Source organism: Neodiprion virginianus, chromosome 5 (genome assembly GCF_021901495.1).
Source record: "Neodiprion virginianus isolate iyNeoVirg1 chromosome 5, iyNeoVirg1.1, whole genome shotgun sequence".
Taxonomy (NCBI): domain Eukaryota; kingdom Metazoa; phylum Arthropoda; class Insecta; order Hymenoptera; family Diprionidae; genus Neodiprion; species Neodiprion virginianus.
The window spans coordinates 14,937,785-14,951,674 of NC_060881.1; the positions used below are offsets into that span (position 1 = coordinate 14,937,785).

The window sequence follows — 13,890 nt, forward strand, 5'->3', positions numbered from 1 at the left end:
CGCTTGTGTAAGCGCTAAACCAGTTCAATGAACGATATGTCCCACCGCTCGTGTGGGGGCATCGCCAATAAGACCCTTATCAGCAGCTAGCTGCCGCACATACTAACGTGTGTGACGGTAGACTGTTATGACGCGGCGCGGCGACTCATGCTGTGTCCTTTGTATCAGTGCGGGCTTTCCTTCCAAATTCTTCGTCAAGAAACTCTCCAAAGCGTTCAGTTTCTTCCACATTCTTTCCCGGTCTTCTTTTTCTCTTTTCCGTTTGTGTTTTCCCATTTCTAGCACTCCGAAATTCTTTTGAACAAGACGTAGTCTCTGAACGTGCGATGACGTCGAGCACAAAAAACGTTATGAAGCATAGACGTAAGCAGGGGCGACGACTTGCGATATTTCAGGGTGCGGAGTTCCTCGGATAAGGGGGGGGGAGGGGGAGATACATAAAACTCACAATATTTTTGTCCAAGGTTTTATTGAGCACTTTTCCCGAAGTGGCATAGCCGAGTATTATTCTTATTTATGAACGTATTCACACGTCTGCTTAAATCTAAGCTTGCGGCTACGTCCTGATGAACGTGTAAAATAGCGATGCTATTTAGGCGTGACTGTACCATTGTCGTTCTCAGATAAGTTTTAAGCCTACGTTACGCGGAAAATGATCTTTCTGCGGTACAGGAAGACGCCGGTATGGTCAAAAGTAAGCGAACTAGCTTTGCTAATTCTGACAATAGCTTGGCTAAGGGCTGATCATTTTTCAAAACTCTCACAACGTCTCCTAAGTGATTTACCTGCAGATTTCTCCGGCGAAAAATATCGAGAAACATATCTCTATGTAATTGCAGTGTTCGGATGGAAATCATCCCGGTAGAAGTCTGATATCACTGCTGATTCGGTTTCTTTGCCCAAAACGAAATTTTCACAGGAATTCAAGAATTCAATTGTTTCCGATTGAAATCGATTATTTAAGGAAGAAATCACTTGATTCATCATTTCGAAATATATTTTACGGTAGTAATCTTCTGGTCCGTTGAATTGGTGAACGGTCGCTTTTTCCAACCGCTTTGGAGCTCTCCGGGTACGGGGTAGTTATGGTTTTTCCAGGTCGAGATCCTTTGCATTCGCCGTCGCGTTTTCCCACAATGTGTCAAAACCACATTCTCTGATTTCTAGCATGGCATCCAGAACCAACTTGACTTTTTCATGCGATTCCTCGACACAAAGATCACTCTTTTGAAGTTCTTTGTTCAAAATTACGATTCTCTCTAATACTTTGATTGTACATAGAGATAAAAAATAGAATTCGAAACTTTCCAGATATTTCAGAAAACCATCTGCTTTGCCACTGTCATCGGTTTTTTCAGCTTTCATCTGTTCTAAGAAGGATAAAATAGTCTCGTAATTAGAAACTATTGTTTTGAGAGATTTCACCCTCATGCACCACCTGAAAAAGTTCGAAGTTTCGGAATATAATATCATTAACAATTGATGCAATAGACGTTACGAAATGAAATTTCGGGAATATCGAGAATTACTACTGAATGTTAAAATACTAGTGAAAACCTGTTTCTGAATACAACATATTCCGGAATGCGCTTTTATTAATTGCTTCACACGAACCAACAATAAGATGAGATGATTTTTATGTTTCCATTTTAGTTTTTACGTACCGAGTTGGACAAAATGATGAGAGATTAGTCGCCGAAGATTTTTTTTCAGAAGACTGCAGCTGTATATCTTTGAATGCTTCCATTGGTTTGGGAGAATCTCGTACAAAATTTATCAAATCCTTTGATACTCCAACAAAGTTGTTCACAATGTCAATGTTTTTCATTGCATCTTGTGCGACTCGATTGAGAGAATGTGCAGTGCAATGGACGTACAGCGCTCGGGGTTCGATTTCTCTTACTCGTTTTTGCAGGCCGGATATTTTTCCGCTCATGGCAGCGGCTCCCTCATAACATTGTCCTCTCAGATTACAAAACTGCAAATTGTACCTTGACGGCACATCTTCGACGATTTTGAGCAACGTCGATGATTTGGTATTTGGGGTATGATAAAAGCCGATGAAAATTTTTTTGACTTCAAAGTCTAATGTCGTGATTCTGAAACTGATGGACACCTGTTCTTTTCTGGAGATATTAGCCGTCTCGTCAACTATTATAGAGAAACATTTAGCTGCTTTTATTTCATCGAGAAGTTGATTCAATACTGCATTGGACAAGATCTCCAATATTTCGTTTATTGAATCGTGGTGTAACTACTTATACCCACTTTTGCCAAGCCACCAATCCAATTGTGGAACATCTTGCGCTCTCATTCTCAGCATTTTCATGAGCCAGGAATTGTTGTCGGTTTCGTGACCACGAAATCCAGCGCCTTGTTGAGCTAATACGTCGACGGTATCAAAGATTTTTTCTAAAGCAATTCTAGAATTTGCCATTTCTCTCTGTTTAACATCCGATATATGCGCTACAATGGGTTTTCCTCTTAAACTTTGTAAGGCTGAGAAGGCTTGGCGATGCAATTCGCAGTTTTCGTGATTTTGAAAACGTTGAGACGCGTTCTTCCAGCAACTATATCCGTCTTTTACAAAAGCGGTAACAGAAGCTTTTATGCGACCATCAGTGATGGGAAATAATTTTTTTTTCACTGCTTCTGTACAAATGGAACAAATCGCTTTTCTGTTTTTCAATCCAAGCCATTCATACGTTTTTTGCCATGTCTTGAAGGAACTCGGTAATTTAGCATCTAAATAAAAAAATAAGATATGTACTGATCGTGAATGTAAAGTATTCTTGCCGTCAGTAATACTACTCGCTATTCTCAGACTGAAAATCGACAATCACTTGATTGACGAATAATCTTTACGCATATGAAAATTAGCCGCGCTCTATGCTTACCTGATTTTCCGATATTAGCGTGACTTCAATTATTTTCTTTCGTCGAAGCCTGACTTGAATTATTTTCTTTCCTCGTTTCCTCACTAGGTTCTGCCTCCGATGTATCTGATTTTGAAGTCTTCTGACGATGAGCTCCGAGGTTAGACGTTTGTATGTTAGAAGTTTCTACTGGCACAACAGCTGCAGCCTCTTCGTCTTTATTCTTTCTCTCTCTCGACAAGTATTTCTCCATAGTACGACGACAAGGTTTTCACACACACAATGATACGAAAGTCTCACATATTCCACACCATTCAACGGTGAGTTTAGGGTAAACTGTAGTGTGGACCGTGAGCCGACGAGAAAGTACAGTCTGATCAGAACGCACGAGCGAAAACTTAACGAAGCGACATCGACTACCGTACATTCCTCCGTGCCATGCGTACGCTAGCGGCGCGATGAAAAGTTTTGCGTATTGACTGTACCGTAGGCCGTAGCAGACGAAACAGACTCGCGAGAAAAGTACAACTCTCTGCGCCAATTACATGCTATCCGACGAAATGGCGCGGTGATTCGAATTCGCTCGGGGGCTCGCAAGTGTTGATTATAGGTAAATATTATATGGTTATTTTCGGAATATTCCGGATATTTGTTTTCATGACAGGTTTTCAAATATCCATCGAAAAATTGTAATTTCAATCAAGGTTTTCAGGGTGTGGAATATCCACACGGTTAGCGTTCAGGGTGTGGAGTGCTCCACACCCATCACGCAAAAGTCGCCGCCCCTGGACGTAAGCAGATAGAGAGACAGGGTATTCTCTCTTTTTACTCTGAACATGTGGTGGCATCGCAGTGGAACTAGCGATACTACGTTTTGTAATCCCGAGGACGAGACCAGATATAATTACCATAAGAGAGCACACATGCTCATATCACAGCCTTTAAGATCCATATCGATCTAGATTCAGTTACCATCTTGGTATGCAATGGTCTCGCACCGACAATCTGCATACATATACCACCTGTCACCTATGCAATGTGTATATATCATTTTCATTTCTTCACTTTATATCTTCAATTCCAACACACATAAACCATATGGGCCTACAATCAAAATTCACAGAACTCAGGCTCGCGAACCCTCACTGACCAAACATAAGGAATGCAAGAAAAGACAAGACGAGCAGTTCACAAAGTATTATTCTTAGAATTAAAATATGCATTCTTGCAATAAACTATCTTGTCAGCACTGCACCGATTGGCCTCTTCAAGACCAATCGTCGTGCACTGACGTAGCCAAAAACTAATCAGAAGTCTCTTCCAGATATCCCACTATTGAAGATCCCTTTCGAACTAGACAGATGCAAAAAAGAACAGAACTAAATTAATTGCAGAACCGATTTAGACTTCAGACCATTCGGAATACTTCGAAATCAAGAACGTTCAGAATTATAGATCATTCTGAATCATAAAATATTCAAATTCAAAACCTTCGAACTTCAGTACAACTAATCAAGTTAATAACAACACTGTCAAAACCATACCTCTAAAATCGATTAAAAGATCATCTTATTGTTGATAAATGTGTATTTTAGATTAAAGTGCTGTATAAAACGAATTATTCCAATCACACATAGTGATAGCTGGCACGACACAAGACAAAATTCCAGATCTGGACAGGCTGCACGAGAAATTCTACTCAAACCTAAAGACCACAAAATATTTCTGCTGACGTTATTCCCAGAACGTCACAACACGAATAAGCCCTTAAAAATTGATTTAAGGTGTTTGGATGAGCAGTCATTATAATACAGAAAACATTGCATTATTACTATGAATATAATTTTGACCGTTATTACAATTCGGTCATCTCATATTTTTTATGAGTGTGACCAGTGGATAAAGAACATATAATATTCTCAGTTACATTTTTTTTGCAAAAAAAAATATTCATTTTTTGCAAGATTATAGCTATTGTAAAATTCGCACGCATGAACTATTATTCAAATGCGCCGTAAAAAGCCGATCTTTCCGGAGCTTAACAGTGACGTCACGATGTTGTTCCCGAACGTGCTGAATAGCCGTAAAGCACGAAAATTATACATGAAAATTGTTTCTCATAATATTTTAACGCAAATAAACTGATATGGCGTGTACTACGAGTTACCAATGGTGTAATGTGCCCGTTTGTAAAAATACAACAAAAAGTACGCTAAGTAAAATATTCGTCGTAGTTCCACGCGACGAAAATAGGCGTTTGCTGTGGCACGTCGTCCTGATGAACCAACAAATTTAAATTATTTTTGCCGTCAAGATCATTTCAATGTAAGTTTTTAAATTGCAATGTAATTTTTCAAATTTCAATTTCATTTTTCAATGTTACGTCCAGCATACCACTTCTCTATAATTTTTCCTACTCGCTAACTTTGCCACAGTTCTTATATGAATCTCATGGTCTCTGTCCTGTCCTCTTATCTCTACCTAGTCTCGCGCTATTCACTATCGCGCTTACTCATCTAATTCTATTCCCTTCCTTTAGCATCTTCACACCTTTTTTGCACCCCGTACGTTTGAAGTCTCTAGCGACACTCCTATTCTCACTCTCAACAACGTCACATCTAGACTTCTTACATAGCTTTATACAGTACACTTCGTTTTTACCGCCATCTCAGCTTCTTCGAAATAAATACATAAGTAATATCCCACGTTCATACAATATTCGCACTAACTACGTGTCGTGCAATATAAAAGCCAGTACAACGGATGCAATGTGTTCGCCAAAAAAGATTAACACACGAGATCCTAAGAATTCACCGATAAAAGCTTCTAGTCAAATCAAAATATCTAGTGGAGATACAGTTTCGACTTTGGTATCTTCATTCGCTCCAGGGACATCAAGCGATTGGGAGCCACTTTTCGCAGAAGAGAAAGAGATCGAAACAAATCAACGACAAGAATTGAAAGCTACAGCTTCATTGCTCACAAATTATTGCATAAGTACTAATCCAAAAAATTACATTGGTGTTTCAAGCGAATGGAATTGGATTATAGATCTTCTGCATATTCACAAAAAAATTCGCGCTGATGATATAAAATTAACTTTAATGAAGATTGAGTTGGACGACACGTTTAAAAGATTGGGCGAACAATTTGGAATGTCAACAAGTCAAGCAAGTGAAGTATTCAATAGTTGTGTCCCAAAATTAGCTCACATGCTGAAACCATTGATATATTTTCCTTCGAAAAATAGTATTAAATAGTAAAAAGCCCTACCGATTCCTTTTCGCGATAATTACTGCCACGTCCAATTCATAATCGACTGTTTCGAAATACAAATCGAAAAACCATCAAATGGCGTTCATCAAGCATTAACCTGATCGGAATATAAGAAATTCAACACACTGAAATATTTAATATCATCCACATCTGATGGATTTGTATATCCGCAGGATATGGCGGAAGAATAAGCGATACATTTATCACAGAAATATGTGGTTTTTCAGAAGTATTACCAGAAAAATGTGGGGTAATGGCTGATCGTGGATTCAAACAAATTCAAGTTCTTCTGAACAAAAAAAAAGTGTACACTTATTCGTCCCCCGAGTGTATCGTCTAGTGTGAAGCCGACAAAAACAGAAGTATTGGAAACGAAACGTATTGCAAGCTTGCGTATACATTGTGACGTGGTATTTCGTGCGCCGTCACATGGTTTAATTATCGCACTTCCCTACGTACGGAATATCGCTAAAAATAACGAAAGCACGTCTGAGGCTAATACTCCAAAACGAACGACTAGTTATCTTTAAGTGAAATTCTCTTCATTAAGCTAATTCTATTCTATTTTCTCATTTTGTAACGCTCTACGAGGACCATCTACCAGACTTCCTCTTCAAGATGCCAGGACACTGCCTGACAGGGGTCACGTACCAGCTCAACACCAACCACCACCGACTACAGACGAACGAATACCGCTGAAACCACTCCCGATGGATGCCTATCTAAGTTGTGAACAGGGTCGTGCGTGATGCACAAACAGTACCTCCAACTATTTAAGACTTATCGGCCAGGAGCCGAACCACGAATCAATGCTTCTACCGCTCGGATGTATCGCCAGACGGCGTACAGGGCTGTGCGTCAAAGACACAACAAAGCCTCCCGTCAACGATACTTATTAGCCTGGAGCTAAACCGACCACGACATCTACTAAGTCGTTGTCTATCAAATAGAGGACGGTTTTCTCTTAATGAACCGTCCTATCGAAGGGCTGTGGCGTGGAATAGGCTAGACTATGCTGACCACGTGGACCTGGTGGATATAGTGTGGGGATCCAGGTCGAGGGTCATCACCACCAGATCGTTCCTGCATGAGGGCTCCGATGAGCAAGGGCCGGGATGCAGCGCCAACGAAATAGCTACAACGGGGAGTACCAGTAAAGCAAGGAGTGAGGTACAATCGGTCGCAAGTCCAAGAGATTGGTGACGCAATATTATCGTACACCTCAATATCGCAACACATGAGCGGTACGACCCCCCCTCTCTCCAACGATACAGCACAGCTGAAGGAAAACATCTCCGACCACCTTCCGACGTCCCAATACCTCAATACCTGTCAGCGAGGAAGAAGAAAAACAAGCGGCGAGGGATTATCGCCGCCTACCTGTAGACCAGACCTACGCAATCTGCTGGCCCAATTAGAATAACGCAAATTTGAGGAAGAATCACGTGACAGCAGCACGACGAAAATCAGGATCATCGCTCGTCTCGCCACTCTACGTTCAGTTTTCTCTAAAAGCAGACGTGTTCTTGTTACCTTTGACAAAGTTTATCGTACCAGACCTACGCAATCTGCTGGCCCAATTAGAATAACGCAAATTTGAGGAAGAATCACGTGACAGCAGCACGACGAAAATCAGAATCATCGCTCGTCTCGCCACTCTACGTTCAGTTTTCTCTAAAAGCAGACGTGTTCTTGTTACCTTTGACAAAGTTTATCGTACCGTATTCGCATCTTCTGTACCTGTCATATCTTTTTTTCACGTAAGTGAGGTTCCTTTTCTATTTTGTGAAGCCACGAAATTACTTACAATATGTCGTATCTTTATCTCTCTCTCTCTCTCTCTCTTGCAGTTTGTCTGCGTGAACCACCTGGGCTCGTACCTTATTCTCTACAATTTCTTATCTTATCACTTTCTATTTCTTATTGCAAGTAACTTCGCGACTGGTTGACTCTTACTGACGCATTGTTAGTGACTATTGCTTTATTTTATTATCTCTCTCTTCTAGAATACTTAAATATCTAATATCGCTGTATAGCAGCGTGTTCTGTTAAGTTATCAATTCTCACCTCAGCTATTGAGCATTACTATTTCGTTATACTTTTCTGATTAATTCATAACCGTTTCTTTACCTATTATCTTTGATTGATTTATCTTAGTGAGTGTACCGCGTGAGCGATCTTACATCGCCGCGCGGTCTCGCTCGTCGTTCTTTTGACTTTGGCGTATTGCGCCGTATCGAATAACATCTTTTTCATTATTTTCTTCGCTAATACAGCTGATCGCAGTTGTCCGTAGTCTCTTTGGTTTGTCGTATGTTGCGTATTAATTCTCTTGAGTATTATTTGTCTTAATCCCGAAATTATCTTTTACCGTACCGAATATTATTTCTCTTTCTTCTCGCACTTACCGCAAACTAGAGACTACGTATTATCTGTTAGTTTCTATATTTCATAATAATTCTCTACTTGACCTGTTTCTTTGAATTTACCTCGTAATTAATAATTCCCTGCCTCTGTTATATCTCTGATAATTCTGGTAATGTCATAACTATTACAATTTTTTTATTTCGCATGTTTCTTATAATCGCTTCTCATATTTTATGGCTTGCTTGATCAATGCTTAATTTAAGTACCGTATATCTTTCTCTGTTCTGCCTATTCATTATAAAAACGTGTTAATTACTATCTCGAATCATGGTATCGCGAGCCTACGCATATCTCTCGTTTATTCTGAAAACGTTCTGTTACTTGTCAAATCTCTCGCTTAACTTTTCTCTGGCTGTAAATTAATTATCTTACCTATCTTAATTGTATCTCAATCTCTTCAGTTGTTTGCTTGTTAATAAGATTTATCGCTTCTTGGCCAATATATTCAATACTATTTCTGCTTCACCTGTTTCTTATTTTATCTATTGGATTCAACCCCTTCCCTTTACCATTATCTTGTCTATACTGAGCAAGCTGTGCAAAACCGTCGTGGAACCTGATCTTGTCTTTATCTATATCTTTTTTTTCTGATTATCTATTTTCTGACGCATGTGCGTCTGGCGCCAAACAATCATATCTTTCTCTTTTATTATCTCTCAATATCTAATTATTCAGGTTAGTAACTGCGCCATAGGGTTACCAATCTCATTTTTTTTTAACCCTCACACATAAATATATATAATTGGTTACAACATATTGAACGAGTTATTCGGCGATTGAGAGAATATAAAATGCTCATACCCCATGCTTGTCTCTCGCACAGTTATACGTCTGTAATCGATTATATTATAATAATCGCTGCAGCACTCTTAAATATACAGCCGCCAATAACAAAAACGTGAATAGAATTCAAATGCGTAAAAAAGTCTTTCATGTAGTTGACAATATTTATTGTTTAACCGAAACATATTGTGAACAAATCGATGTAGACGGAATATTATAATAAAAGTAAAATATAATAACCTTTTTAATTATATAAGTTTTTGACATTTTTGAGATAATATAATCTTTTCAAAATTTTTTTGCCTTATCGATTATCTCATTAATATATTCTTCATCGAAAGTTTCCCAAACAAGAATAATGTTCTTCGTATTTTCAAAACTTGGGTCTGCCACACAAAAAATGCTTTTACGTTTACCGGTCGCAAACATTTGTAAATGCATTTGGGCTCTGCATTTGTCATTCATTTTGCTATGGGGTAAAATCTTGTCAAACGTCTTTACTGATGATGGGCATTTCACTTCCACAATGAAGTCGTCACATATGGCATCAGGTGAAGCGCCTAACATTGGGAATGATGGCACCAACTGCAGACCGCAATTTGGAAAAAACAATCCTGTTTTTCCGGAAGCTTATTGTAACACCGCTGATTCTAATAGTCTACCTCGCTGCATTTATTCTGTATCAAATACTTTCATTGCGCCAATCACTTGCTGGATAAATGAACCATCTTCTGTTCTGCAACGAGTCGCTTCATATATCTTTGATGCTGTAATTCTACTGTACCGAAGTTCACGCCAAAGAACTGTATCACTCTGAGCACGAGTAAATTTTTCGGCGACGTCACGCAAATCATGTGATATCTCTGTTCTTGCAAATGCAATAAAATCATCGACCAACTTTCCATCATTCTCGATAAATTTCATAAGAAGTTGATGAATCGACAGTGACACAACTTTGCAATTTTTTAGTTCGAAGTTATGCCTTGTAAGCCGACTGTTCACTTTCTCTTCCGCCCATTTAACAAGAGCTTGGAAAAACGTCGTATTGTCTAGCATAGGTCTAGAAACAGATGAAGTTTCTGTCATTTCGGAACTCGCGATTAATTTTTTCGCCGTGCCTACGGATGCTAAAGCGGATCGACGCCAGTAGCATTCAATTTGTGACTGATGGGTGTTCTGAACGACGATAAATCCACATCAAAAATGCAATAGCATGTTTGCAACCACCTGTAAAAATATACGATACAATTTTTATATATTATTAACAAATATATATATATATATATATATATATCAATCTCTTGAAACTATACATATAATGCGCATGCGCGAGTTTTATCGGCTGCTCGGGCAGCCTGGCCACACCGAGTTTCAGCTGTCAAACTCTGTTTCTGGCGGCGTTGTAGTTCATACGAATTTTTGAGGTTAGAATCTCAAACGGTCGAGGTAGTGACTCGGAAAGTTGATGCTAATGCTCTTTGAAAATTGGCTTTATTCGACTAAAATGAGAAATCTGTTTAAATGTTGGGTGCTTGGAAGAAACGCAGCAGGTAGGTGCGAACACTTTATTTAATCATTTTTATTATTTCGTACATTAGAAATAACAATGGAATTTTTATCTATCAACAGGTGATACGGCCAAAATAATTACATCTCTGATATTCACTGTTATCTGCCCATTCAATTTGTCAGACGTACAAAGATCATCGCCACTTTCAAGCAACTAAGCAACTTTCTCACTCTTTTGTGATTTCAGGCGGTAATACTGAATTTTATCAATTTCGAAAATGAGACATTAAACCGAGCGTTCAAGAAATTTAAATATCTCACTATCTGTAACGGAACTGTGAATCTTTTTTTTCTTGAAAATAGTTCAACAAAATTGACGGATAGTCAATAGTCAATGTATTTTTTCCGATTAACAAATTATTGCTACTACTATTTAAAATTTCCGAATGATTATCAGAATTTATTTCGCAAATTTTCATTGATGTTCGATTAAATAAATGAAGGGAACCTAATACTCAAATTGAAAATTCAAGTAATATAAGATTTATTAAAATGATTTCTGTATTTCATGTTAGTGCGGTTCGAAACAAAGAAAATCTAATCGAAAGCGTAGAACTCAGGAACGTAAATCACATCCTGTGACACAAGTTGAAAATCAAGTTTCTCAAAATGCGCCTCAATGTTACAATTAGCTTCAAGGACAATCATGTTTTAGAGTAATGTCAGAACATTATTACGAGGATCTTGACTTATCGGATTCATGATTGTGTCCCTTGTTCCATCAAAATAACTGAATATCTAATTTTTAACGAAGTTTATGAAGATTTTTTTCCAAATAATGTAATCCGATACAATATCTTGCTCATAGTCCTCCAAACATCACCTTCTAACAAGGATATTTGGAAAGAGTCCCTTTGTTGCAGAAACCATTATAAAATTCTTGGTTTTCAATTCGTGCTATTGAATAACTCTGTGTTTCAGGTTCCATTTTCAATCTTAAAATGGGATTTTTTTGCTCCAGATAATGCTAACATGAAATGCAGAAATAATTGCGGTACATGGAGATTCACAAGCTTTCAGTCTTATAGCGTTTTCGAGTGAACGCTCTCAGAGCACTCCAGGAGCGAGTTTTGTGTTCGAGTGAAAACCGAGCAGGTTGAGTGTAGCGACCGCATGTTCGAGTGACGGTTGAAATACTAAATTTTGACGGGTCTATGAACAAAAATCTGCTCCTAAAGCAGGGGTCAGAGCGGTTCGAGCAAAACAAGTATGGCAGAGCCAGTTCATGAAGTGCGAATAATCGAGGAGTTATTTTCGTCAGAGAATTCCGATGATGAAGAAGATATTTTATTATTGCGGAATATCGCCAATAGAAGACGAAAAATTCCGCGCATCCAAAATTACATCGCTGACGTTGTTAACCACTATAACGATAAACAAGTACGTACATAACCTCACAATATCTTTATTTATTGAACTATTGAATTCCAAGGAAGTTGGATGCTTGAACTACAATTGTTTTCTTTTTTACAGTTCAAAAGTCATTTCAGAGTGTCGCGAGAAACTTGCAATTATTTAATAGCTTTATTCGAACAGAGCGAACATTATCCCAAAGGACCACCTTTCGGTGGTGTGAGAATAAAAACTGCTGAAGAGTACATTCTATGTTATTTATGGTGAGTGATAATTAATGATACTTTGTTTTTTGTTTTGCGATGACTTATTAATTTTTTTGACTTAATAGGTTTGCAGGTAACAAATCTGTTTACCGCATTGTAGCTCAACTCTTTGGTTTGAGTTTGTCAACAGCGCACGCAATGATAGAAAGTGTAACGACTTATTTAACAGATGAATTGGGTCCACTGGTTATCAGATTTCCTCGTACCTTGCAGGAGAAACAAGACATTTGTGAGGAATTTGAGGAGGTAAGGTAGCGAATATTTGACTAACATGTTAAAACACATCTCCTCTGCATTGGTCTGAAATATTCTGGAAAATTTTTTCCAGATTCTAGGGAATATTTTCACCCAGGTATAATTAGGGGCAGCAACGAGAACGAGTTTCACAATACATATAAATTTCAGATTGCAGGATATCCAGGAGTATGCGGATGCATTGATGGTACGTTTATAAACATCCGTACACCCGCACATAAAATTAAGTCGACCTACGTTAATCGTCACGATACAACGGCATTGACTTTGCAAGGAATATGCGATGCGAAGAAGAAGTTCCTTGATGTGTTTCCTGGAATACCAGGAAAAATTCATGACGCGAGAGTATTTACTTTGTCATTTATTCGCCCTACCGTGCTATCAATGGGCCCAGATTTTCATATACTCGGAGATTCTGCTTATCCGATATGTGAAAATCTGATGACACCGATCCGGGATTACGGAAATTTAACAGATGAACAAAGAGAATATAACAGGCGATTCTGTTCAACAAGAGTTTTAATCGAAAATGCTTTCGGGCTTTTAAAGCAAAGATTCAGGCAACTAATAAGAACAGATGTGTGGGGTGTTTTAAAGACATCGAAATTTATACTGTCATGCTGCGTGATGCATAATTGATGTATCGAAAGAAACGACTTCTTGGATGGAATTGAACATTACATGGCAGAACCTGAGCCTGAAGCAGAGTTTATTATAAACGATGAAGCTCGGCGTTTAGGTGTATTGAAACGCAATTTGCTGTCCAGGCAATTCATGTAAATATAGAAGCACTGCGATTTGTAACGTACATCATTTGTCAATTTATAAGATTTGTAAAAAATAATTACTGTAATGTCTGATATGCTGCATAAAATATTCACCTACCGAAAATGTTGAGGTCTAGATCATTAAAGATGAAAAATTATTAAAATTGATGGTTGAAAAATTATGATGTGGAGTTAATTAACAGAAATAAAAATACATTTGATAAAACCTTGTCGTTGTTATATTTTTTGACTAAAAAATTAACCTTATCAAACATTATAACGAATGATAAGAAAACATCACAAACAAATATCACAGGA

General features: G+C 38.2%; 2 protein-coding genes across 2 annotated transcripts; one reads left to right on the forward strand and one right to left on the reverse strand.

Annotated features, from left to right (window-relative positions):
• Positions 1-1,083: 1,083 nt before the first annotated feature.
• Positions 1,084-2,437, reverse strand: LOC124305574 (zinc finger MYM-type protein 1-like). The gene is made up of 3 exons (XM_046765151.1): positions 2,269-2,437; positions 1,665-2,205; positions 1,084-1,438 (listed from the first exon to the last, which is right to left on the reverse strand). Exons 1-3 carry the CDS (start codon positions 2,435-2,437, stop codon positions 1,084-1,086), a joined length of 1,065 nt encoding a protein of 354 aa, XP_046621107.1.
• Positions 2,438-12,107: 9,670 nt separating this feature from the next.
• LOC124305741 (putative nuclease HARBI1) lies at positions 12,108-13,700 on the forward strand. The gene is made up of 4 exons (XM_046765451.1): positions 12,108-12,311; positions 12,405-12,547; positions 12,616-12,796; positions 12,956-13,700. The coding sequence occupies exons 1-4, from the start codon at positions 12,141-12,143 to the stop codon at positions 13,442-13,444; spliced, it is 984 nt and encodes a 327-aa protein (XP_046621407.1). The 5' UTR covers positions 12,108-12,140; the 3' UTR covers positions 13,445-13,700.
• The last annotated feature ends 190 nt before the right edge of the window (positions 13,701-13,890 follow it).